Source organism: Genypterus blacodes, unplaced genomic scaffold (genome assembly GCF_046128005.1).
Source record: "Genypterus blacodes isolate CSIRO-AG114 ecotype Tasmania unplaced genomic scaffold, CSIRO-AGI_Gbla_v1 ptg000032l_1, whole genome shotgun sequence".
Taxonomy (NCBI): domain Eukaryota; kingdom Metazoa; phylum Chordata; class Actinopteri; order Ophidiiformes; family Ophidiidae; genus Genypterus; species Genypterus blacodes.
The window spans coordinates 2,302,270-2,326,251 of NW_027466845.1; the positions used below are offsets into that span (position 1 = coordinate 2,302,270).

Below are 23,982 nucleotides of genomic sequence, written 5' to 3' on the forward strand. Positions count from 1 at the left end.
ACAGCTGCAGAAAGGATTTCCCAGTTTGAGGAAAGATGAAGCGTCCACGTCTCCCTAACTGCAGAGGGTAAAGTAACGCTCACACGTCGCTCTATGGCCCTCTGGAGCGGTAGTACTTGTAGTAATAATAATAACTAATAGTCGTCCGCCACCGCAGACAGTTTCCCTGAGCGCCGCGGTCAGCGTCCCTCTATCGGCTCATGATTGGACGCTGGCCACGCCCCCTCTTTCCCAGCAGTTGGAGGTAAATAAACACAGGGCTCATTAGGTCTGCTGGCTGGGTGCACACAGGGTAAACTGTGATGCTGGAGACCCCTTAAGTACATAAACAGGACCAGCAGGAGGGAAATGCATGTGTGTGTGCGTGTGTGAGCGTGTGAGTGTGTGAATGTGATGAGAACTAGGAGGCATCTTTGACATTGCGAGGTCACGAAAATAGGACACCTCCTCTCAGCTGCCTCCCATGAAATATGAAACGTGGGCGATGGTTTAGTTTCCCTCTGACGCTGTGAAGCTCACATGTTTTCAGCTGAAAACCTGAATTAGATTAAAAGGTCTCGCCTCGTCCCTGCTTGTCTCGTCCCTGCTTGTCTCGTCTCTTCTCGTCTCTTACCTGTTGTTGTTGCAGACGTTCTGACAGCTCATGCAGTCTGAAGACTCCGTTTGGGGAAGAGCTGTGTACATACCTCCACCCTGCAGAGAGAGAGAGAGAGAACAGCAGAACCACATTTAGCCAATCTAAACTTCCTTTTACGACTTCACTTCCCCACACACACACAGACACACACCCGAGGGTTGTTGGGTTTCTCTGCTCTCAGATGACATTTCTACCATTCCCCTCACAGCAGAGGAGCCATTCTAGCGGTGAGGACAACATAACAGAAGACAAAGAGACAAAAGCAGACTCCCAGAGTCCCAGTGTGAAGCCTTTCATCACACACACTCCCCAGGTCTGGACTCACGTTGTGGTGGTGGTGCGGGTGAGAGTGCTCGCAGTCCACGGCGCCGTGGGGCAGCGAGCCCTCGTGGCCGTGCGGGTGGCCGGGTGAGAACAGACCGCCTGAGCCGTTGAGCAGGGCCAAGCCGTTGGGGAGCTTGTGGTGGAGGTGGTGGCACCCTTGGGGCAGCAGGGGGCCGCTGTGGCCGTAGCCGCCGTGGACGCCGCCGTTGAGCCGGCCGGCACCGGGCAGCGCGGTGTACTCCAGGACGTGGCCGTTCATCTCCGCCGGCTGGTACAGGTAGCCGGGAGGATCGTACTCTACAGAGAGAGAGGGAGAGAGAGAGAGAGAGAGGGACTGATTACTTTGAAGGCAAATGTGAGTCAATTTAAAGGAGTAACTCAACACAAAATGAAAGATGAAGTCATTATGATTCACTTGGTCAACAAACAGAAAGTAAGTCACACAAAGTCTTTCCTTTCTCCATCACAGATTAATATCTCAGATCTGTCAATCAACCCTTGGAACTGCAGGCTCCCAAGCGACTCTGTGTTTAGATGTTTGGCGCTACAGTGACCCAAACACCTTTTTGTTGCATTATCTCAGTGATTTACGAGCGCAGGAACGCACAACGGGTCCAATATAAACTCCCCCAACCCTCCTGCCGGGGTCAGGAGTGCGTCCGAGTGCGTCAAGCTGCCTTTTGTGAGTGATGTGGGATGCTCGCATGCGTTATGAAACCGGTGGAATAAGCTGCACAGGCCGTTTTTGAGGCCAGGGAGCTTTTCAAGTTGTGTGTGTGGGAGAGAGAGAGGCTGAAATGGAAGCGTCGGGGCTGAGGCGCTGTGTGCCCGGTGGTCCTGCACACTCATATTTGGAAAGAGTTATGAAGCTGGAGTGGAGACAAGTTGGAGCGAGAGGCTTTTTCAAGGGTGTTTTCCAAATGCAACATCCAGCAGTAACGGTGCAATGTCCTCTCTCTGTTATCTGACTGAGGGTTTCTGAGAAGCTCCTCACTGGGACTCTGTGTGGGATTCAACCCCAGCTACCACACGGCAACACACTTTGGAATTCTCCATCAAAGCCCTTTAAAAAACAAATTGGAACCTTTCTTCAGAATGCAAGACGCCATAGAACAAAGCAGGGAAACTGCTCTCACTGTGCATGTTGATCTGCTGCCGGTTCCTCCACAGGCACATGGCGATGAAGGCCAGCAGGATGAAGACCATCACTCCCAGAACACAGCCCACGATCAGGTACAGCAGGCCTCCCGGAGGGCTGGGCGGCTCCTGCGGGTGGGGGCCGGGCGGGGTGACAGGGTGCTGGCTGGGGACCCCCGGGGTCTGACGTGCTGCGGGGCACAGAGGGAGGAGGAGGAGGAGGAGGAGGAGAGGAAAACAACTTGAAGACATCGGCCATTGTTGTGCGTCCCATTAAAGTGAGAAGATGCGATTACGTGGTGTAATTACGAGCGCAACAGCTGTTATTAAAAGTTACGGCCTTCGCTGAAACATGCCAGGACGACTGATGAAGGTTACTCATCGTTGCATCATCTTACAGGACAAAAGGAGCCTGTGTGTGTGTGAGTGTGAGTGTGGGTGTGTGTGTGTGTGTCTTACCTTTGGTCTCACAGATCATGACGTTGCTGTAGTCGCTCTCTCCCCCGTCGTTGAAGCACTGCATCTTGATGTCATAGGACGTCTCCGGCTGCAGGTGGCCAATCATGTGCCAGTGTTTCACACCTGTGGAGGCGGCAACAGAGGAAGAGGAAGAGGAAGAAGAAGGGGGCAAAGGTGAGAAACGGCCTTGTCAACAAACAAACACTCCTTCCTGTGTAAACTGGTAATCAATATGTCCCTCCCTCCTCTCTCTCTCTCTCTCTCTCTCTCATTCAGGTCATGTTCCTGTTCTCTTTCCCTCTCCTTCACCCCCTCCTCTCTCTCTCTCTCTCTCTCTCTCTCCCCTCAGTCCAACGAGGGCTCAGACAGTTGCTTTACCCTAGACGAGCTCCATATACGGCAGCTTCATGTTTGTCCTGGCTCGCCTCCAATATTCCCACTCCACTCCACACACACACACACACACTCCACACACACAATCACACCAACGTGCTCTGTAATCACAGATGGGACGGCAATCTCCAACATGGAAATGCTACATTTCAAACCAATGAGCCTGAAATAAGCTGCTGTTCCCGGGGTTTGTTTAATATGAAACATAACAAATCATTGTAAGTTTGTAACTTTCGCCCAGAGGTGCATTTCAACTCCTGTGAGTGACGACAGTGAAGAAATACTCACTCGCAAGTATAAGCAAACAATGTATGTAGCAGTGTTGTGTACTTAAGCAGTCACAGTACAAATAGACATTGTGATATCTGTGATTTTAGGAGAAATAGAACTAAAGAAATAACAGAACAACAACTTGAGTGAAGAAGTAAAGCAGACAAACTGAGGGAAAGAAGGAATAACAGAGCTTTAGTAAGTACAAAAGGAGTTATGGAAGGAGAAGAAGAACTAAATAAATAAATAAAGCGTAAGTAGTGGAAGCACACAGACGTGGATATTCCAGCAGGAGTATTAATTATGTGTAAATACTCAGGTTAAGTAATCGTCCAACAAATCTGTGCTCAGCCGCAGTAAATCCCTGTCAATATAAAAGTGAAGTATGATACATAAACAGAGTATTGGGCTTTAATTCCCGGTCGAACTCATTGGAACAGTATGAAGTTGTAAACAAGCGGCTGGCGGCGAGGAGCCAGTGGAGGAGGTTAAGACGTTTGGAGTTGGAAGCGCGGCGTTCCCTTCGCCCCGACTGTTAGCATTCCAGCCGGTAACCTGAGCCGCTCTCCTCCGGCTCGTCTCACGTTTCAGCCCTGACCCATTAGAAGGCGGCCATTTATTAAGAACAGATTTCTGACGGCCTCTCCGTCCGGGCACGGCACCCGCCATACATCAAACGCCAACGATGCCCCCCCCCCCCCCCCCCCGCTCCCGTCCCCCGTCACTAACAACGCGCTCCTGGACGCCGGGTGTCCATTACCTCCTCCTTCCCCGACTCCCAGTTCATCTGCACAGCATGACGCTAACCTAAGGCAGAATGATCACACACACCGACTGACTCGCATTTTAAAGTGGCTATTTTAACTTGGAGAACAATTCTGAAACCTTCACAATGCTTTGAATGTGCAAATAAACACATTGATCTACTTCCTCTCTTCCTTGCTGTAGCCCTGCTGTGCATACTGAGAGGAAATGAGGCCTTTTTGTTTTTTTCCTTCAAATTTCTAATAGTAAAATCAGACAAACGTGACCAATCCAAACAAAACAATAATAAATAAATAAACACATAAATAAGTCCCGCCCACCTTCTACCAGGTCTCTCTTGTAGTCGCTGTCGTTGTCGCTGTCTGTGGGCCGGTAGTAGATGTAGAAGCCTTGGATGGGCGTGTTGTTGTTGCTGGTGGGACTGTACTGCATTTGGGACGGAAAAAAGATTATGTTAGATTATTGCAATCTGCCGGGCCATTATTATTCAAAGAGCCCAAATCTTCCGGGGCGACTAATGGCCGAGCCTTGTTATCAGCAGATGTTCCGCGGGCCAAGATCGTGATTGCACATCTGTCTGACGTTCAGGGACATAATGGGACGCCGGGAGTTTGGGTAAATGTGGGGAAATATGGTCCGTCTGCAGACTTTGTAAGGAGGAGAAATAACTTTGAAGAGGGCAGAATCTAACTAGACGGGAGGGGCCTCCTAATCTCCGTCGGGGCAGAGCTCTAATCAGCCCGGCCGGATCAATTAAAGGCCTGATTGAGGCGACCAATCACAGGGCCGCTACAGAGGTTGCCAAATTGTTTCTGCCACCGGCCGTCCTTATGCTGGGTTTACTCACAGTCCAGCGCAGCATGATCTGTGTGTCGCTGATGGCGTCCGTGGAGGAGATGTGGGGTCCGACCACAGGGCGGTCGGCCATGCGTGGGCTGGCCTGGGGGACCTGGTACAGCTTGGAGGGGATGCTGTGGGGGCTCTCGCCATACATGTTCACTGCCAACACACGGAACTTATACGTGGAGCCTGGAGAGAGGAGAGAGAGGAAACATACAGGGAAGAGTGGATGAGGTTACTGACTGTGATGAAACCTTAGAAACTCCCTATTCTAACAAAATCCCAAGTTCCCGTCTGGTATCTCTGGACAATCCAGTGCTCGGTCGCTCACCAGGCTCCAGGTTGCGAACTTCCACAGATAGTTTGAGAGGCGAGATGTTATCGGCGGCGACAACCCACTCTGCGCTGCGGCCACGCCGGTAATCCACGCGGAACGCCGTGATTGGAGAGCCGCCATTGGCTCTCGGAATCCAGGCGACGAATACCGAACTTTCCGTTCCTATGGAGATGGTGGGCCGATCGGGAGCCCCGGGCACTGGAAGGCCAAGGAGGAGGACGGCAACACACAAAGAAAAGAAGAAAGATCAACTTTTGAACACACACAATGACACACACACACACACACACACACACACACACACACACAGTACTGGCAGCTACCATCATCACACCCCGTCTCATGTAAGGATGGACCGAGTTCACAGGGAAGGAAAAAAGAAAGGAACACACATCACAGTGGAGCAGCATGCTGTGGAGGAATGTGTACTTACTGCCTTGGCTCTGAGCCACAGAGTAAGAGAGGGCAGGCGAGAGAGAGAGAGAGAGAGAGAGAGAGAGAGAGAGAGATACAGGGAGAGAGAGGAAGAGAGACAGAGAGAGAAGGGGGTTAGTGAAAGAACTAATGTGAGTTTCAGCAAAGAAGGCCTGCTTGTAATGTGAGTAAAGCACACACACACACACACACACACACACACACACACACACACACACACACACACACACGTCATTACAGCGTGTCTGTTATCATCTCAGCTCTTTTGTGTTTGGAGGCACAAAGACACAAAGCAGAGCACATCTGAACATGACGCTCTGGATCCAGCCCAGGCTGCTCTACCAAGCCCCTAATACCTACACACACACACACACACGCACACACACCCCAGAAAAGCTAATGACTTTCCACAGAGTGTGTAAGAAGCTGGATTGGTGCGCACACCTACCTCTGTCATGTATGACGACTCCAAAGTGTGTGTTGGGGGCTTTGTCCTCTTTGTCGGCTTTGGGGGGCAGCGAGGCCACGGGGGGCTTGGACGGGTTCTTATTAGCGGGCGTGGTCTTCTCTGGGCCAGCAAAGACAAAAGATATGAGTTCTGAACTACATGAGCACACACACAACTCTCCAGCTGATTTATGAGACCAACAGTACTCTGACTCAGTGATGACATCATCACACCTCAGAACTCTGAAAGCGTTTCAGAAGGAAACAGAACATGCTTAAAAATTGCTGTCAAACACAATCGACCTGTGTTCTAAAGAGGTCCGCTCCGTCTTTTTGCGACCGTTCAGGCTGGACTGACCTTTACCGGTGCGAAAGGTCAGCATGGCCGGTTGCCCCTCCCCCGCCGAGCTCCGCGCCACCATCAGGACCTCGTACAGGCTGGAGGACTCCAGCTCAGACAGCCGCAGCGTCTTCTCACTGCCAGGGACTCGGACTGTCTGCCAGCTCCCCACCACCGTTCCCATCTCATCGACCTGGCAAAACCATTCCACACAAATACACACACAGGGATACACACACACACACAGAACCACACACACACACACACACACACAGAGAGTCAAACACACCATGAGACAAAAACACAATCATGTGTTGATCTACAGCTCCCCACAGTCTTTGAGTCTTTCCAAGCAGAACAAGAACAGGGAGCAGCCTCAGCAACAATGCCTGTGGTCTCTCTATGTCACAATTTCCAACTCTGGAAGAACTCTGGAGCGGTGCAGCCAAGGCAGGCTTACAGTAAACTGCTATCAGTGGGGTTTTATGGTCAGAGCGAGCTTATTAGTGAAGCAAACACAGGGCTTTTAAAGAGGAAGTGACCTTTGAGTAAATACAGGCCCTGGCCTTCGCCTTGCTCCTTTTGATGAACAAACTAAATGGTGGCAGGTGGTTAAGACAAAAACGCTGGAGGGAATAGTTACATGTGAGGGTTTGGGCACAGAAAAGGAATGTATTTTATATCAGAATTGAAAGGACGTGGTTTTAAAATGGCAGTTAACACGGGCAACAAGTTCTAAAGGTGAGATTTAACCAATAACAACAAAGTGTGACCTTTCCTTAGATAAGATGAAATCAGAAAGAGCCAGAAAAGCCAAAAAAAGAAGAATTTGATGATAAAAACACCCAATTACTGAGATATTGTCACCATAAAGTAAAGTTGATGGCTAGGATGCAGACATGTTGACCAATGTACCAACTCACCTTACGGTATTTGACAAAATAGGCGTTGATGGGACTTCCTCCGTCGCGTCCCGCCCTCCACTCCAGGTCGTACAGGTCGGGCTTGTGTGTCTGAGGGGGGCTGGTGATGATCGGCGCCTCCGGGGTGGGACGGTCGTTGTTCCGGTCTGACGGCAGCTCCATGTTGTCTCCGGCGCCTTCGTCCTCGCTGATGAAGTGATCCTGCCCCTCGTCGCTTTGCATGGGGTGGAGCGACGGCGAAGCCTCCGGGAGCAGACTGCTGGTGGGCTCCACGGCAGGATCTAGGGGAGGAGGAAGAAGATGATCGATTAAGTACACTGTGTGATCTCAGTGAGGGATGATCACAGGGACTTAGGGAGCAAAACAAGGCCGGAATTAAGAAGAAGTAGCAGAAACAGGAAGATTTAAGCAGGTAGACTCCACGCAGCAGTTGCATTGCGGAGTGTAAAGGGTTAATAAGCAGTTCCCAATACAAGCCCCTTTGTGTTGTTCATATTAAAACCTCTTCACTGTAGTCGTGCAGCTTCAGTGTTGTCCTGTCTCAGCCTAACAGAGGCGTCTCTATGAGGACAGGCCGGCTGCCCTCTGCCGCCCTGCTGCTGCTGGAAACTTCTACATTGGGAACAAGTCCTGCCATCTGCATAAAATAACAGCGAGAGCCCGGACGGCCGCAGCAGCGCATAATCACACTTTGTTTGTTTTTTTCATTAAAGCGGCTCCAGGGCCGGAGCGCTGCACCTGGGGAGAGCGTCCAGGCTGTGGGAGCGTTATTGCAGCTGACACCGCTTTGGCAGAGACGCGGGCAGAATTTTTCACGGACGACACTGAACATGGCCCAGGAGAGAGTGGAGAGGGGGGAGGGAGGGGGGAGGGAGAGGGAGGGGGGAGGCCGCTCACCTCTAAGCCACACCGCTGAAGGCAGAGAAGAACCATAATTGAATATTAAAACCTAAACAAGTGAGGCAGGAGGTTAGAGCGGTGTAGAGCGGTTGTAGAGCTCTGAGGCTTGCCACAGGAGGCACGCTGCAGGGAGCCAGAGTCCAGGTCCGGGCTGTTTTTTGGTGTGTGTGTGTGTGTGTGTGTGCCGCACCGGTTCACTTTACAAAACAAACAGGCCCGGAGCTGGTAACACTAGACCTGATCCTGGGACTGTGGCCAGCTGCCGCACATTCCACACACCGAGCATTAAAATACCGGGGAGAATCAGACACAGTGCAGCATCCAGTCCTACACACTCTCCTCCTCCTCTTTCACTCCCTCTGCCCGGCTCTCCGCTCAGCGCACCCCCACCCACCCCCCCCCCCCCCCCCCCCCCCCCACCCTGGCTCTGAGTCACGGCTCGACCGCAGCCCGGGCTCTCACTCAGCGAGGTTGGGAAGGCGGGCCATTAGGGGCCACGTGATGGAGAGCAGCGATACATCTCCAGCGAGGAAGCGAGGAGGCGAGGAGGCTACACCTGCGCAGAAACGCACGCTGCCAGGTCCTTCCCAGCATAAAGGTCAGTCCATTAGGGGAGGAACACCTGGGAGTAAATAAGACAGTAAATCACAGAGGCTTACCGTCTAATCGAGAGGGTTAGTTTGGACGTGGGAGCCTCACAGACGGATTTGCCCGCAACATTCCTGACTGGAGAGATGTGGCAAGGAGGCAAGGAGTTCCTGACTAGGTGATACAGCGAACGAGGCGGCACGAGGCGATCCAAACACTCCAAATCAAGTAAATTCAAAATCAAAGTCACTGTTGGAAGGAAGGAAGGAAGGAAGGAAGAAAGGAAGAAAGGAAGGAAGAAAGGAAGGAAGGAAGGAAACGCAGCAGGATCACACGCCGTGGGACGATTCTGACCAGGATACCAGCCAGGCCAGGCGAGGATCGGGGCGGCGATGACGACTGGGATTACTTTCACTTTGAGTAATGGAACAAAGTCGTATCGTTACACTAATATTATCATTTCTGCTGTTGCTATGGCGCGAGGAGCAAAACGCCGCGAAACAGAAAAACCCAACCTATTTCAGAACCCTGAGATGATATTACAACAACACAACCCTGTACCATCAACCATCAGTTTACTCTCAGGGCCAGGGCTCACGTGATAAACACCAGACTGACCTCAGCATGTTTCCTGCTTCCTCTTATCGGCCTCACATTCTGCTTTCGTGTGTGTGTGTGTGTGTGTATTAACGTGGTTTGCAGCAGGAAGATATAATATCTCATTCTTCTTCCTGTGGTGGTCCTCTCTTGATTTGGCCTCCCTATATACAGTATGGAGCTGAATTAATCACTGTGCAGATGGAGGGGCTGGCTGAGGAATGAGGCCCTGGCGTAGAGCGGCTGAGGGAGGGCGAGGAGGGGGGGTGGGCTTTTCAGGGGGCGGTGGGGGGGGGTTTGGGGTGTGATGTGTTAATAAATAAAAGGCAGTTGTGTATGATGTTGACAGCTGGGTGGTCTGCTCCTCGTCATAACCCTCCACGGCTACTCCTTTACATTCCAGTGTCCGGGGGCTTATCCCTGACGGCGTGCACAAAGCTCACTCTCACGCTCAAGCTCAGTTCAAGGCTCAGGAGGAGGGCGGCCTTGGCAAAGCCCTCTCCTACCGACTCTCAGAAAAAACACACACGTACACACACACACACTCGCAGAGCTAGGACTCCCTGCAGATACACACGGGCCTGCAGAGGTCCCGGCTGGTATGATGCCTTAACTCTTTCCAGCACCGCCAAGCGTGCAGATTACAAGGCGAACTTCGGCGGCAGTTTACAGCGATGTGGCTTTTCTAAAAGGGCTCCGCTCTCGTGTCCTCTTTCAGCTCCGTGGGCCCCACTGCGGTATCATTACAAACAAGACTCAACGGAACCCAAAGAAGTCCATTTATCTAACATTGAAGGTTCCTTTGGGAGAAGCGAACCCTTTTAAACGATGTGTGAAGATCCAAAGACACACACCTGACTGGGTCGTCAGCACGGCGGATGATTGTGCCGAGCCGAACCCGTTATCCAGCAGACACTGGTACACGCCTTTGTCCTGCGGTGCCACGTCTGCGATGACCAGCGAGGATCCGGAGATCTGAAAGCGGTGCGATGGGGTGATGGGGTTCGCATTGAAGAGCCAGGTGATGTTCGGCGAGGGGTTTCCTGTCGCTTTGCAGGTGAAGCGAGTCGAGGAGCCGGGAGAGATGAGCTGGTCGGTCAGGCCTTCCAGTATAGACACAGGCTCTGAGGAGGAAGAGGAGGAGGAGGAGGAGGAGGAGGAGGAGGAGGAGGAGAGATATAAGGGACTCGCCATGGCCGTAAGCAGAGAGGAAGCTGGATCAGGTTCTGTTTCTTACCTAGTACATTCACAGTATAGTTAGCGCTGACCACAGTCCCACGCTCGGTCTCAGCAGCACACTTATAGACCCCTTCGTCGCTCCTCTTCGCCGAAACAAAGCCCAGATTGTTGTGTTGTCGCAGCTGGGACGGACCCGGCTTGACCTCCTTGCCGTTCTTAAACCACTTGGCCACCGGTGAAGGACTGCCTGACACCACACACTCCAGCGTCAGGGGCTGTGACTGCTGCACGGACACGGAGAGGGGGGCTGTGGGGAAGACCATCTGCACCGGGGAGGAAGAGTCCGGTTCTAAAGGACACACAGGTCACGTTAGACAACTACAGAGAATAGATTCAAAAGAGAAAACATCTTAGATTTAATTTCATCAGACTTACGTTTGACTGAGAGCTTGGTGCCGTGAGCCTGCACCCTGGTCTCCCCGGTAACAGGATTGTACGCACCGCACTTGTACATGCCTTGGTGCCGGGCAGAAACGGAGAGGATCTGGAGGTTTCCAGACGGAAGAACTAAGTAGTCATCTGTAAAGAGGAGCGCAGTGAAGACGTGAGCGGGGATCAGAGCAGCGAGCAGCAGGAGCAGCGAGCAGCAGGCGGCGTGTTTAAGGAGGCAAAAAGACACACTGCACATTTGAGTCACGTGTAAATGCCACTTTACGGCCTGCAAACCGCATTCACGTCAACATCCAATTGGTAATTACAACTGAGAAGCGTATATTTAGCAGGCAGGCTGTTAGATAATCTGGTCTCAAGAACAAACAAACAAGGATGCCTGTCAGCTAAACCCTCATACAGACATGTTCACCCTCCTAACATGCAAATATGGTAAAACTGTGCCCTATAAAAAGGTTAAGAGGCGTCACATGCAGCGCTCAAACACACCTGTTGACTCTTCTAGCCGCTCCCCTCGCACTCTTAATCGTGGGAGCGCCGCAGGGACGCTGTGCGGTAAAGGACACTCTATCAGAACAGTGCTGCCTTCCTGCGCTGCTAAAGGCCGCCGCCGCCGGCCTTCCTCGTATTCTGATATTTCTGCAAGGAGAGAAGGAAGGAATTCATCTGTTAACACATCTGTCAGCATCTGTCACTCAAGTACAGAGATGAAGTGCTTCAGTGGGAGCGTTTGTGTTGGATCAGTGGGGATGTTTATTGTAGCAGTGAATGGCTCTATTAAAGCCTTATACAGCTGGAGATGGGGGTCAAAGACTTTGCTGAGTGTCGAGCGGCGTCCAGCCCTCCCGTCAGGAACACAACACACTGCACAGGAAGGCTGGAGGCTCATTAAGGATGCCGGTCAAGAGGCATCTGGTCGGGAAGAAAAACTACCGCTTCCTTCCTTTACACCGCTGAGCCGCCATGCTAGCTGCTCTCTGGCCAAGTGTTCAGCCTTCACTCGCACAAATCTACTTCCTCCCTTTCTTTGCCGCCCTACTTTGAAGCGAATAAAAGCCGGGGGGGGAAGTGTAATTCCCCGCGTCCGCACCTGCTATGGCCACGTGCACGTGCCGGCTGGCGACGGCGCCGTGCTCCGAGCGTGCCACGCACTGATAGAGGCCCAGGTGGCCGGGCTGCAGGGAGGAGATGGTGAGGGAGCCCTTCCTCAGCTCCACGCCGGGCAGGGCGGCGGCGGCGTCCAGGGGCAGACCTCTGAAACGCCAGGAAACGGCCGCCGACGGAGGATTCGCCGAGCAGCGCAGGCGAACGACGGAGCCTTGACTCTGTACCGCTGAGTCGGGCTCAGAGCGGAAAGACGGATATTGAGCTGAGGAGACACAAGCAGAGGAGAACATGGATCAGAACGTAGAACTAGAGAGCCAGGAGATTCTCAGTTAAGTTTGAGAAATATCTGAAAGAGTTTGGAGGACCGAGAGCCAGGAGGAGCTACTTACATGAGCAGCTGATGATGATGGCCTGGCTGAGACACAGCACAGTGGACAGGAGGACCCTCAGGCCCCCGTCCATGATGCACTTGTACCCCTTCCAGTAGCCGTGTTGTCATGCGCACACACCCTGGCCTGTTCAGCAAACCTGCAACACACACACACACACACGGGGGTAAAGGAACACGTCAAACCAGGTCTCTGCACGGTGACATGACAGCGAGGGGAGAAAGCGCGGCGGAAATAAATAACAAACAAGCCGGAGGAGGATTTAAAGGGTGGATCTGAGCGCTGAAGCATCACTGAAAGGTTCCCCGGCTGGAGAGGGAGGGAAGAAAATCTATTAGTTTCTAAATAAATCCTGCCGGAGAATCCCTCTAATCTCTACGACACATCCCCTTTACACACTCCTTGATCTCTACCCCTCCCCACCATCATCCTATGACCCTTCTCCTCACCCACTCCAGTCTCTCCCCCCTCTCCTCCTCCTCCTCCTCCTCCTCCCCACCACCTGCCGCCCCCTCTCTCCCGGCCTTAAGGGCTCCTGCTGATGGAGTGGCTGTGGAGAGAGTGTCGCCTCACTCTTAATATCACCCTCTTGTCACAGTGTGTTGCTTCCTCATAGGTTCGCTGTAGCCCGAAGTGCAAGCCCGGGCAAACACAGGAGGGGAGGGGGGGGACGAGAGAAGACCCAAAGGGAGAGACAGAAAAGGAGTGGAAGGCACGTAATTAGGAGCATTCCTCTATCCTTTTCAACCCTACCCCCTCCGACAGCGGCACCTCCTCCTCCTCTTTTCTGGGAGTAATCCGGGGCAGTCTTTGATCCCGGGTTCCTGGTTGGTAACCCAGGGTTTGAGCCTGAAGCTGGGAGGGGAGGGGAGGGGGGGAGGAGGGTTTCAATGGCCGTCCAGCTGTGATATTCACGCTGGCACTTCGGCGGCTCGCGGACGCCGGCGGAAGGGAGAGACCGGAGGGCGGGTGGGTCAAATTAAAAGGATGATGTCCGGGTGGGACCGGTCAACCTGAACGGGTTTCTAAACCTCGTTCTGTAATCTGAGCCATCATCCTCTCTGCTTGAAGGGGAAGCGAGCAGGTCACTTTGTTCAGCTCTCACTCTGAAGACCGCCGGTGTGGGAACGTGACAGCAGAGTGACGAGGGTCCCTGAGTGGTGGACAGGTACAAGGGATCAGCAAGGGAGGAAGAACTCAGCTTACTCACTAGGTAAAAGTAATTACAGACTGGCAGCAAGAATGACCCAAATATCAAAAGTCTTTATTTACTAAAAAAAGAAGGGAATACTATGAATATGAATCCTTACACTGATAAATACACACAAATGCACAAACTCTCCTCATTTCACCCTCTTTCTCTCTCTCAGAGGGCATCCTGAGAGGAAGAGAAGGAGGAGAGAGGAGAGAGGAGGCAGGAAATAATAAACTCTCCCAGCTTCTGGCTCACGCCCTCTTCTCACCCCTAGGTCAAGGGTCAGGGAAGAGCAGAGGGAGAGGGTGAACCAGCGGGTGTCTGGTGGCCCTGGACCAGCCCCCAGAGGTCACCTCTAACTCGCTCGCCCTCTCTCTCCTTCCCTTCCCTCACACACACACTTTCACAGCTTCTACACACATTGCCAATAACATTCCAGCCCAAATAGGTGAAACGTTACTTTTTAAAACGATGTAAAAAGGTTGGAGTTGTTGTTTTAACTCTTCATGTTTCAGCTTCTGTGGAAACTAATGTGTGTTTGTTGTGTTGTTGTCCCGTCCATCCCGTCAGTGCTTTAGGCCAGCAGAGAAAAAATTGAGAACAACACAACTGAAGCTGTTTTTCATCTGTCGTTACTGTGTAATCTTGGATTTAATATGGAACATAATGCATTCTGCCTGTGGTGCATGTGGCCAGAAGCTTCAGATGGGAGACTTGGACACATTCTAGTTTCAGTCATAAGGACTGGAGACCTGTGTACCTGAGACTTAGGATTTTCCCACTCAGCAGAACTTTTACCAATAAACTGAGGCAAAATTAAAAAAAGCATCTCAAAAATCTGCTCTGTGCCCTTTAACACTCAGCCCAGCCAACAAATGAACACAGACTCTATTCAAAGAACCTGAAAGATTTGCATCTGGACTTGGAATTCGCCGGTGGAGACTTGCGACTCGCTTTGGCCTCGACAACTCGCTGCAGAAACGCTCGAAAGGTTTCTCTGAAGAAGCTTAAAAAAAAGCAGCCGGGGCAGCGAGGAACACACAGCACATTACAGACGCTTACAAGCTTTTTACTGTGTGCAAGCTCATTCAGGCAGATCAAACCCACATCTTAGAAGCCAGCGTTTCTCCTTCTCACGAGTCAAAACAGGCCCTGCACACTGCCCCCATGTCATCAGTGGAAACTATCGTTCTCTCTCTGCCGGAATAATGATATATAATTACAATAATAACAACAGAGCTATAAAAATGCACAGCCAGAAACGGGCACATTGGCACACGGTACGCTGAGAAACTAGAGCTGATACTGTTACTCCCTCCCTCCCTCCCTCGCTCGCTCCGCCGTTCTTGTGCTGTTTTAACCCTTCGCTCCCCGCCGTCGGGTGTAGCAGTTGTGGGGGACTGAAAGCGGCGTCTCGGAGTGTAAACACACACACAGCTGCCCTATCTGGCCCCTTGATCTGGCACAACAAGGAAACACAGGGGCATCATTCCTAGCCCCTTATCTGTTTGGCTTCCCTCTGACATCCGCCACCATGAAGCCGCCTCAGTGGAGACAGACACTGTGCGGATATCTTGTATCCCTCATCGCAGAGGATCCATCCTGATGCCGGCAAGACAAGTCTCCACTTCCTCCCCGAGGAGACACCCAGACAAAAGCTAGCAGGGCCCTGGAACATAGCCTCTGACAAAAAGGGAAGTCCCTGTCAAATGAAGTCTGATCGTCCTGAGAGCTGTCTCCTCTCTTTAGAGTTGACATCCAGCCAGCCGGTCCCACTCCCTCGCTCCTCCCCTCCGCCAAAACCAGACTCTACCGCTTAGGAAAAATCCTGTTCCGCAGATTTCCTCCCCATCTCTCCAATCTAATCTTGAGTTACTCTCTGTTTTTGCACTTATGTTGTAGATGCGTGGCTTCTCTCAGCGCCGGATCGACTCGCTATAAAGCAAAGAGACATCCAGTGGACACAGCAGGCCGGGCTGCAGCTCGGCTGAAAGCTGATATACAGACAGAGAGACAGTTCATGAAAATACATGTGGTGGAGTCAGTGAGTTCAAGTGGAAAAGTCCCTATTTTTTCAGGCTTGACCCGTGCGTGATTTGGGAAATATTTGACTGACACCTGGCTTAAGTGTGTGAGAGCGAGAAAGAAAACACACGCCTGCGTCCCCTCTTCACACACTGTAACTCCAGCACTTTGGTGAAGAGGTAGCACCCCTATGTTCTCCCCCCGCCCCCCCCCAACCCGCCACCGCACCATCCGGAGAGACACACTAAACTCGACTCGGAGGATAGACACCGGAATTGTGCCATCTATCCTCTCGCAGGGACAACGAGAGGGATCTGCAGCGATGACACGGGAGAAAATAAACACGCTGACAGGCTGCCCTCAGGGAAGGGAAAGGGGTTAGAGTGGCTGGGGGGCTGGGGTGAGGGGGGGGTGGGGGGGGTTAGCACCTGCACTTCTGTTTGGCCTCCTCTCTGCAGGGCCTACATAAAGCCCCATCTGCCCCCATGTGGGGCTGGCCCATATCCCTGTCATATTGGGTAAACAGGGACAAAAGCTACATGGCGGCACATCAAAGCGGCAGAGGGCAGGGGAAGAACAGGTCACAACTGGTGCTGCCGACTGAGGCAAGGGGCCTTGGCTCTCCGCTTCACAAGACTGCACAGCTGAATGGAAGCCAAACGGCAAACACAGAGCGCCACCGAAGCTGATTAATGCTCAGATAACAGGAGGCCATTCTGACAGCTGTGCAGATCGATACCAGGAGCGAACGGCAGCCACGCTCCGTAAATCTGACCCGTTTATTTTCTCAAACGAGAGAAAGAAGTCTTAACTGAAAGCCCGGTGAGGGACGGAATGAAGTGAGTGGCGAGCGGCGGTGTGTGAGAGAGAGAGAGAGAGAGAGAGAGAGAGAGAGAGAGAGAGAGCCAAGTCGTTTCTGCTATGATGGTCTAATCTGACCTGTGCACTGGAGCTGATTCACATGCTATACCCTAAACCTGTCTACACTCGCCCCACATCTCACTGACAGAGGATATGCAGCGCACACATTCCAGAAAGAGAGAGAGAGACAGAGAGAGAGAGACGCAAAGAAGATGAGAGGCAAAGGGCAAAAGCACAAGACAAGAGATAATAGAAAGAAAAGCTCCACGCCAGAGAGAGAGAGAGAGAGAGAGAGAGAGAGAGAGGAGTAAAAAGAGACGGGGGTATAAAGAGGTGAAACATTCACTGGGAGTTGAAAAGTTGCTAAGCTGTGATTCATTCCTCCTGCCTCCTTTTTGGGAAGACAGAGAAACACAGACAGCAGTAGAAGAAGAAGAAGTACACAAATACAAACTACTAGTACCACAGAAGTATGAGCAGTAAAAGTGTCCTGGAGTGTTGCACATGGAAATGTGAATAGCGGAGCGTTGGTCTCTGCCGGGTACAGGATTATCCACGCATTAAGGAAAAACCTTGAATCTGGCAACGTTAAGGATTATCGTGTGTCAGGAAGAGGAATGGTTTCATGCTCCTTCCTCCGCACGGCGCCAGATCCCCTGACCTCCTCTGCTTTCCATGCTAAAGCCCGGCTGAGACACAACCTTGACCTGACAACAACGAGCAATATACCGTGCAAAAGTTCTTCTCTTTCAAATTAATGTTCAAGTCTGGAAAAGTAATAACCTGCCTACAGCCATCAGACTAATGTCGAGAAGTACAAAAGTAAGTTTCCCTTTGAAATCAAGCACGATATACTGCGCGTCTTTATTTCCCACCTGTGCGTGTGTGTGCGTGTGTGTGTGTGCAGATGATGAATCAAACTCACATGCATGTCTGCCAAACTGCCGATGATTCAGCCCGTTACGTTCGTGGAGCAATCATCTAAAAAACCCCAGAAAGTGCGTAGAGCCGCTCCGAGACAACAGACAAGAGAGAGAGGGGACCATTATGGGCTTCTGCTGGTCTGGGTGAGCCGGCTGAGGGAGCTCGGGGCCACGGAGGAAACTAATGAGTGGAAACACTGAGCCTACCCCTCTCTGATTAAAGACTGGGACGTTATTAAAAGTGGGACAGACTTTAAAATAGGAGAATAAGCAGAGGAGAGGGAGAGGGAGAGAGAGAGAGAGAGAGAGAGAGAGAGAGAGAGAGAGAGAGAGAGAAAGCGGGACATGATTTGGACTTAAGACAGGGAATTAGAAGGAGTCCTTTTTTTAGGTTTACAATGGGACATGAGGAGAGAATCACATTCAAGGGGTTCAGGGCTTCCATAATAGAAAAGGACGGCCCTTGTCTGAATCCGAGATCCTTCTGAAAAGTAATGCGAGACTCAAAGACACGTCTTCAAGGAGACTTTGTTCAGACACTGCCCTCTGTCTCCGCGTCTGTCCATTGGGAGGACGCACGGACGCAGAAGGGCCGGTGCAGAGCCCAGCGACACTGCCATGGTGTGGGATCAGACGAGAGGAGGAATGAAAGAAGAGGAGGCCCCCAGGGATCAGACTGTCACAACCCACAAAGCCCTGTTTACCAAGTACACACATTCCCCCCTTCTTCACCTCCCCGCCACCCCCCAAACCCCCCCGTTTACCGAAGCCCAACCCTCCCAAAGTGCCAGGGCCGGGACCTGGGAGACAGCGCTAATTCTACCCCGAGGCCTGTTGGCCGGGGACACAAATAAGGGAGCTGAGAGCACGGGAGGCTGAGAAGAGAGGGGACTGAGAGAGCGAAACAGAGAAGGAGAGAGGGAGAGAGAGGGAGAGGGGACTGAATGGTACTGTATGTAAGACCCATCTTAATTGGAGATTGTTCTGCAATGTCTTGTTTTTCCTGGGAATTTGTGAGGCGGGGACGAAAGGGTGGGGAGGTACGGTTGTTTCCCAAGGTCCTGAACAGCGGGATTAACCACAGGGGCGAAACTCAATAGTGGCCTCGGACACTGGAAACAGATCCCTGGGTATTGCCACCATACAAGGCCACCTCCAGACCTTTTGCAAAGCATATGTAACTAACAACCCAACCCCTTTGTCGGAGCTCTCTGGGCCCTTCCGGTTGATTTCACAGGCCTTTCAGCCCACAGGGGAACGTCTGCTCAGACGAAAGGTAATTCTGATGGAAAGGAGGAATGCACAAGAAGGCCTTCTTGCCCGCAGGGTGTGTTAAAACACTGATCTCCAACATGTGCCAAGAGTCTGATTCATCACGCCAAGCGAGAGAGGATCTGGATTTGTAGAGCCATGGCACAGGGCAGAGGAGGCCAGGGATTCACATTCCACACTATCAGCGTTGATTAGCTGGATGATGGGAAAACACGTCCATCCTGAGGGGAAAAAGTTATAAAAGAAGTTCACCAGACGTCTTGAGACTTTCCACCTTTTTAGGGAGTCTGCACTTACACAAGACACTATCTGTGTTTCTAAACCCAGTTGTGTGGGCTGCGAACTATTGGCATAGAGTGATCTGATCCAGCTGCCCCCCTCTCCTCCCTTCGGCGCAATCTCCCATCCCTCCCCAACTATCCTGGATTCCATCACTGCCGATGTCTCTACGGCAACAAGCGCCAAGAGACGCAGACAACAGTTTCTGCTCAGTCTCCTGCAGAGAGGTCTCTGGCTGCTGACCAAAAGTACTTTCAAACAAAAACATACATTAAATAATGTAATTCCAAACATCTGCAACAAAAACAAAATGACAGGGTGTCCAAATAGATACGGACAAGAAAGGGCCAGTTACACAAAGAACATACGCAAAGAAAAACGTGGCGCTTTCAGAACGCGTACGCTTGCTTCTGCGGCATGTGAGAGAAAGTACACACACACACACAATATTTTCATTTCTCAAAGTGATAAATTGATGCAGGGTAAAAATAATGGAGCCACAGCCATATATTCTGAGAGGGGGGGGGGGGATTTATGGGACAGAAAGCTTTGCTGCTCTTGTCTGGTAAAACCTGAACCGGGCGGCCAGCAGACAGAAGAAAAACAAACACATGTAAAAGGTTAAAATATAATTAGTCTTCTTCACCAATTCTACAAATCTCTTCCAAAAAGCCCAAACAAACAAACCCGCGCCCTTGTACGTACATGTTTGAGGACATGAAGATAAATATGTAGAACCAAACACAGCGCGCCAATGCTTTATTTAGTTTGTCTAAATGTTTATTCGTCTAACCTTCCAACACTCCACACTTGTTGCGCCGGTATCGAGAGCTCGCTAAACAAACTTGGCGGCGATACTTCCTACAACGTCGCCTTGACTTTTCCACTCCTGGCTTTTGGTCAAATCATTAAAGCGCTCCGACACGTGAAGGATCCGGCCCCATCGCTGCTGCGGCGGCGGCGGCAGCAGCGATGGAGGTGAGAGCACTGGCTGGTAGATGACGCGCTGCCTTCGGTTTGCGCCAAAAGTAACGCAACCGCATGACAACAGCACAGACAGCAGTAAAACAGAAAGCATAAAGGTATTTGCTAACTCAACATATTCTCTGTGTACGTGCTACTGTATGAGCCTCACACTCAAACACCAAAGTGATTGATTTTACTCGATGCGTCAAACTTCTCCTATGTTTTAATTCAACACAACTCCTGCTGTACGTAACGTATGGCCTCAGTTCACAGAACAATCAATACGTTACAACTTCTACTCTCATCAAGGCAACAAATTCAATTATACAAATGTCAACAATCAAATCAGCATAATCAAGGTTGACTCTAGGTATCAGAGGTGATTAGATGATTGTAAGTGTGTACGCAACCTCCGCCTGCGTGTGAATCCTATCAATTCTATCCACGCACACGTCTTACTCTGCAGTTCTGCCTTCATCGCAGTACAGGCAGCAAACATACTGGCATGTGCACCGAGAGTAAAAGCAGCCAGCGGTAGTCTAGACCGACCGTATGTTTTATCGGCCCTAAATTCCTTTCGCTCACTCTGAATATTCTTACAAATCAGGGGTTCCTTTGCTCCCTAAACGGCCACATCTTCCAGCAGGAGAAGGCCCAAAATGGCACCCACAACCACAGGCCCGGAGGCAGCAGCCGTTACCCGCACTGCCTCGCACTCTGATCTGGGAGAAAAACAGCCCTTCAAACAAGTAGCCTGTTTGTCAGCTGGAGGGGAGTGCCAGCCACTAGTTTTGCCTTAATATAGTCTTGCTGATCCCCTCGCTGCCTTTTCAACAGCGCACACATTCTGGTTCGCAGAAACCCATGTCAGATGTGACTTATTGGTTCAGCATTTGAAATAGAAAGCTGCGGTTACTCACAGCTTTTAAGGCGAAGGAGTCTCAGCTCTTGGGGCCGCGCTGAGGCAGTGGACTAAGTCAGGCATATTTAGTAGGGTCAGTTTTCAGGAAGGGAAAAAGAAATGAATCTTGCAAACAGGAAGACGTTGAGGATGCAAAGAAGAAGAAGAAAAAAAAAAAGATTCGCCCCCCTCGCATGTTCTGAAATACTTTTTTTCTGTGAGAGCTGTCAGCAAGGGTCTGGTTCACAAGTTCACCCGCTGAAATCTTCCCTTGGGCTGGAGATTCATTTGCTGTGCAACCCGGAGAAAAAAGAAAAGGGGGAAGACGTGAAACAGGGCCGGAAAACAAAGGGTCTCGTCGTGCGTTCGCCGGACAGCTATGAGAAAAATAGTTGTGTATTGTGCAAAAACGCCACGTCGGAGGCTCCTAGGGAACTGGCCCTTTCTGTTCTCCCCCATACATGTGGTGTTCTGCATCACGTTAAAGGCACATACATTATGGTTTCATGAGCCAAAAGCACTCCTTCAAATGATTACAAGCACACAATAAAAGACATCCAAAGACGATAAATGTCTCGGGAGTGTGTAAGTATTCAGCGCTATGCTTTCTTTCGGTCTTTGCGTCAAGCCCACCGGCTACACAGATTTGATACGAGTCATTTTTCTTTTTTCCCCCCCAATAATCAAAGCCATGGTCTCTATCAAAGTTGTCTCAAGCTGCTCTTGACCATCTGCTGTAAAGGTATTTTCATTATCTGCCCCGGGCTAGGACAGTATGTTTTTCCTTGACACGCCACGTGTGCGCTATTGGTTTACATTCCGTTATTACAGCCAGAAAAACAGACATACACCGTACATTTCTCCAAAGCCTGTGTTTCCATTACATTATAGAAAAGAGCAGCAGACCTCTTAGCCTCGCTATCTCTCCGGCCGTACGGCTTCATCCCGCTACATTCAGTGGCAGGCAGGAACATCTGTTTCTGCTGCTCCAAAAACTGTTTGTTTGTCTTAACAATTATGCCCCGATGTTTCTCATTTCATTTCTGAAAATCTCTCGAAAGTCATTATCCCCTTTTCAGGTCCTTCAAGGTTCTGGATTTGTAGAAACCCTATACAGCGTCTGTTGAAAGCTAGTGTATACACCGCGCTACAGACGGCTCACCTCTGACATTTCAGAGAGGTCGAACAAGAGAAAGCGTACACCCCATCCGTAACCTCCCGGAGAAACTTGCTTGCGTGGTTCAGCCAGTCGGCGGCGGCGGAGGCTGTTTGGATCATCTGTCAGACCCGGGACGTGTGAGAAACACCTTGCGAGGGGGGCGGGGGGTCCCACTGAGAGACGTACATGTTGTATAGTCTAAAATAATGACAGAGCGCGCTTGGAGCAGATAAGAAGTGTTGCTAATGACAGCTCCGTATAAACAGCGGTGACACCTTCGGCTACCGCGTTTTGTCCTGCTACTTCAACACGGCCCGGAGGTTCAATCTACCCCCGATTCCACACAAAGCTTGTCCCTAGAATAAATTTGGGGAGGAAAATGGAGTGCAGCCGCGGGGTGCACTCACTATCCCAGCAGTCAGAAGAACTCAGCTTCAAACTCTTTCTCTGACCTGCCCATCTTTCCCATCGACCCCCTGCTCATGGCTGCTGGGCGTTGTCAATCAGCACCCCCCCCTCCTTCCTTGAACATGGGGGCTTTTGGCAGGCAGCCCAAACCTCCCCTGTGTCCATCTAATGGACCCTGAGCTCTGGGTTTGTCCATGGCGAATAGGAGCTGAACCTCGTGGAGTAAAGGCCGGCATTAGAAGACAAGGAAGCAACGAGAAAGGAGAAAGAGAGGCAGAGGGAGAGACGACAGCATGACTCAACCCCTGAGCAATGTGTCAATAGTTCATAACAGAAGAGATTTTAGTTTGGGGATACTTGTTGGAGGGTCAAGGTTCACCCATGAAGCAGTCGACTAAATTCAGCTTTATTAGACTGAGATGCTGACCCAGATTAGTCACTGGAGATTTAGATGATTATTAAAACCTAATTCCAAAAAGGTCAAAATATTGGAGCGATGATGTAAGACAAATTGGCAGCTCAAAATTCCGACTCCCCCCTCCTCCTCCTTTATCTCCATCTTCCTCTGCCAAAAGTTGATCCCTTTGAGCAATAACATTAGAGATAACGGCGCAAATCCAAATAAACAACCTAACTACTCTGTGATTTAGGCTCTAAACACACTTCTGTCTTCTTCTTCTGGCCCGGGGTTGAAGATTTGCTGCTTCGCCTCATATCGGCCTCAAAACGTACACTTTTGTCACCCACCCTGTGGACACACACACACACACACACACACACACACACCCTCTTCCACCACAGCGACCTCTCCAAGATATTCATTAAAGAAACGTAAATTGTAGCATGTTGACAAGGACGCCGTGCTCCGATTTCTGTCTGTACTGTGATGAAGGCAGAGAAGAGGAGAAAGACGTATACATGGTTGGATCTATGCCATCATTTGCTGCGTATACATACATACGTACATACATATACATTGTTGTTAAATCAGTTTATGACAGGAAGTCCACCAGTGGGCAGAATGCTTACGCCAATTGTAATCTGATTAACTCCGATTTCAATCTGATTATCTCAATACTTTTTAATCATATTATTCCAATTTGACTGGACTGCAATTGAATTTTGGACACACACACACACACACACACACGCCAAACACTCCCAGTTAAAAACGCCTGCTCGTGCGTGAAGCTCCCTTCCCCACTTGTTGCTGTTTATGAGCGCTCGTCGCTTTGTAGTGTAATCCAGGTAATTACCTCCAACAACTACCGATCAGCCGGCATTTCTCAGCTGTGCGAGGAGTGTGGATCCCCCCCCTCTGGGCTGATGGTGTGTGTGATTGTAATACTCCATCAGAAAAATCAAGAGAGCCATTATGAGTGCAGGGGCTGGTATCATTACACGTGCTTACATTCAAATTGCCCCACTTAACATAGTTCTCCTACAGCAACATGTGTTTATCATTAGTAAGCACAC

General features: G+C 50.9%; 1 protein-coding gene across 1 annotated transcript in view; it reads right to left on the minus strand.

The window, feature by feature from the left end:
* cdon (cell adhesion associated, oncogene regulated) overlaps positions 1-23,982 on the minus strand; it is a 29,395-nt gene that overhangs the window by 1,758 nt on the left and 3,655 nt on the right. Inside the window, exons 2-17 of the mRNA XM_076146434.1 lie at positions 12,518-12,656; positions 12,112-12,390; positions 11,511-11,660; positions 11,007-11,150; positions 10,630-10,920; positions 10,247-10,516; positions 7,308-7,588; positions 6,403-6,577; positions 6,046-6,165; positions 5,157-5,360; positions 4,833-5,014; positions 4,306-4,411; positions 2,558-2,680; positions 2,098-2,289; positions 963-1,258; positions 614-693 (exon numbers count right to left, since the gene is read on the minus strand). Of these exons, the coding sequence (XP_076002549.1) occupies positions 614-693; positions 963-1,258; positions 2,098-2,289; positions 2,558-2,680; positions 4,306-4,411; positions 4,833-5,014; positions 5,157-5,360; positions 6,046-6,165; positions 6,403-6,577; positions 7,308-7,588; positions 10,247-10,516; positions 10,630-10,920; positions 11,007-11,150; positions 11,511-11,660; positions 12,112-12,390; positions 12,518-12,590 (2,966 nt within the window). The 5' untranslated portion in view covers positions 12,591-12,656. The remainder of the gene's footprint in view (positions 1-613; positions 694-962; positions 1,259-2,097; positions 2,290-2,557; positions 2,681-4,305; positions 4,412-4,832; positions 5,015-5,156; positions 5,361-6,045; positions 6,166-6,402; positions 6,578-7,307; positions 7,589-10,246; positions 10,517-10,629; positions 10,921-11,006; positions 11,151-11,510; positions 11,661-12,111; positions 12,391-12,517; positions 12,657-23,982) is intronic.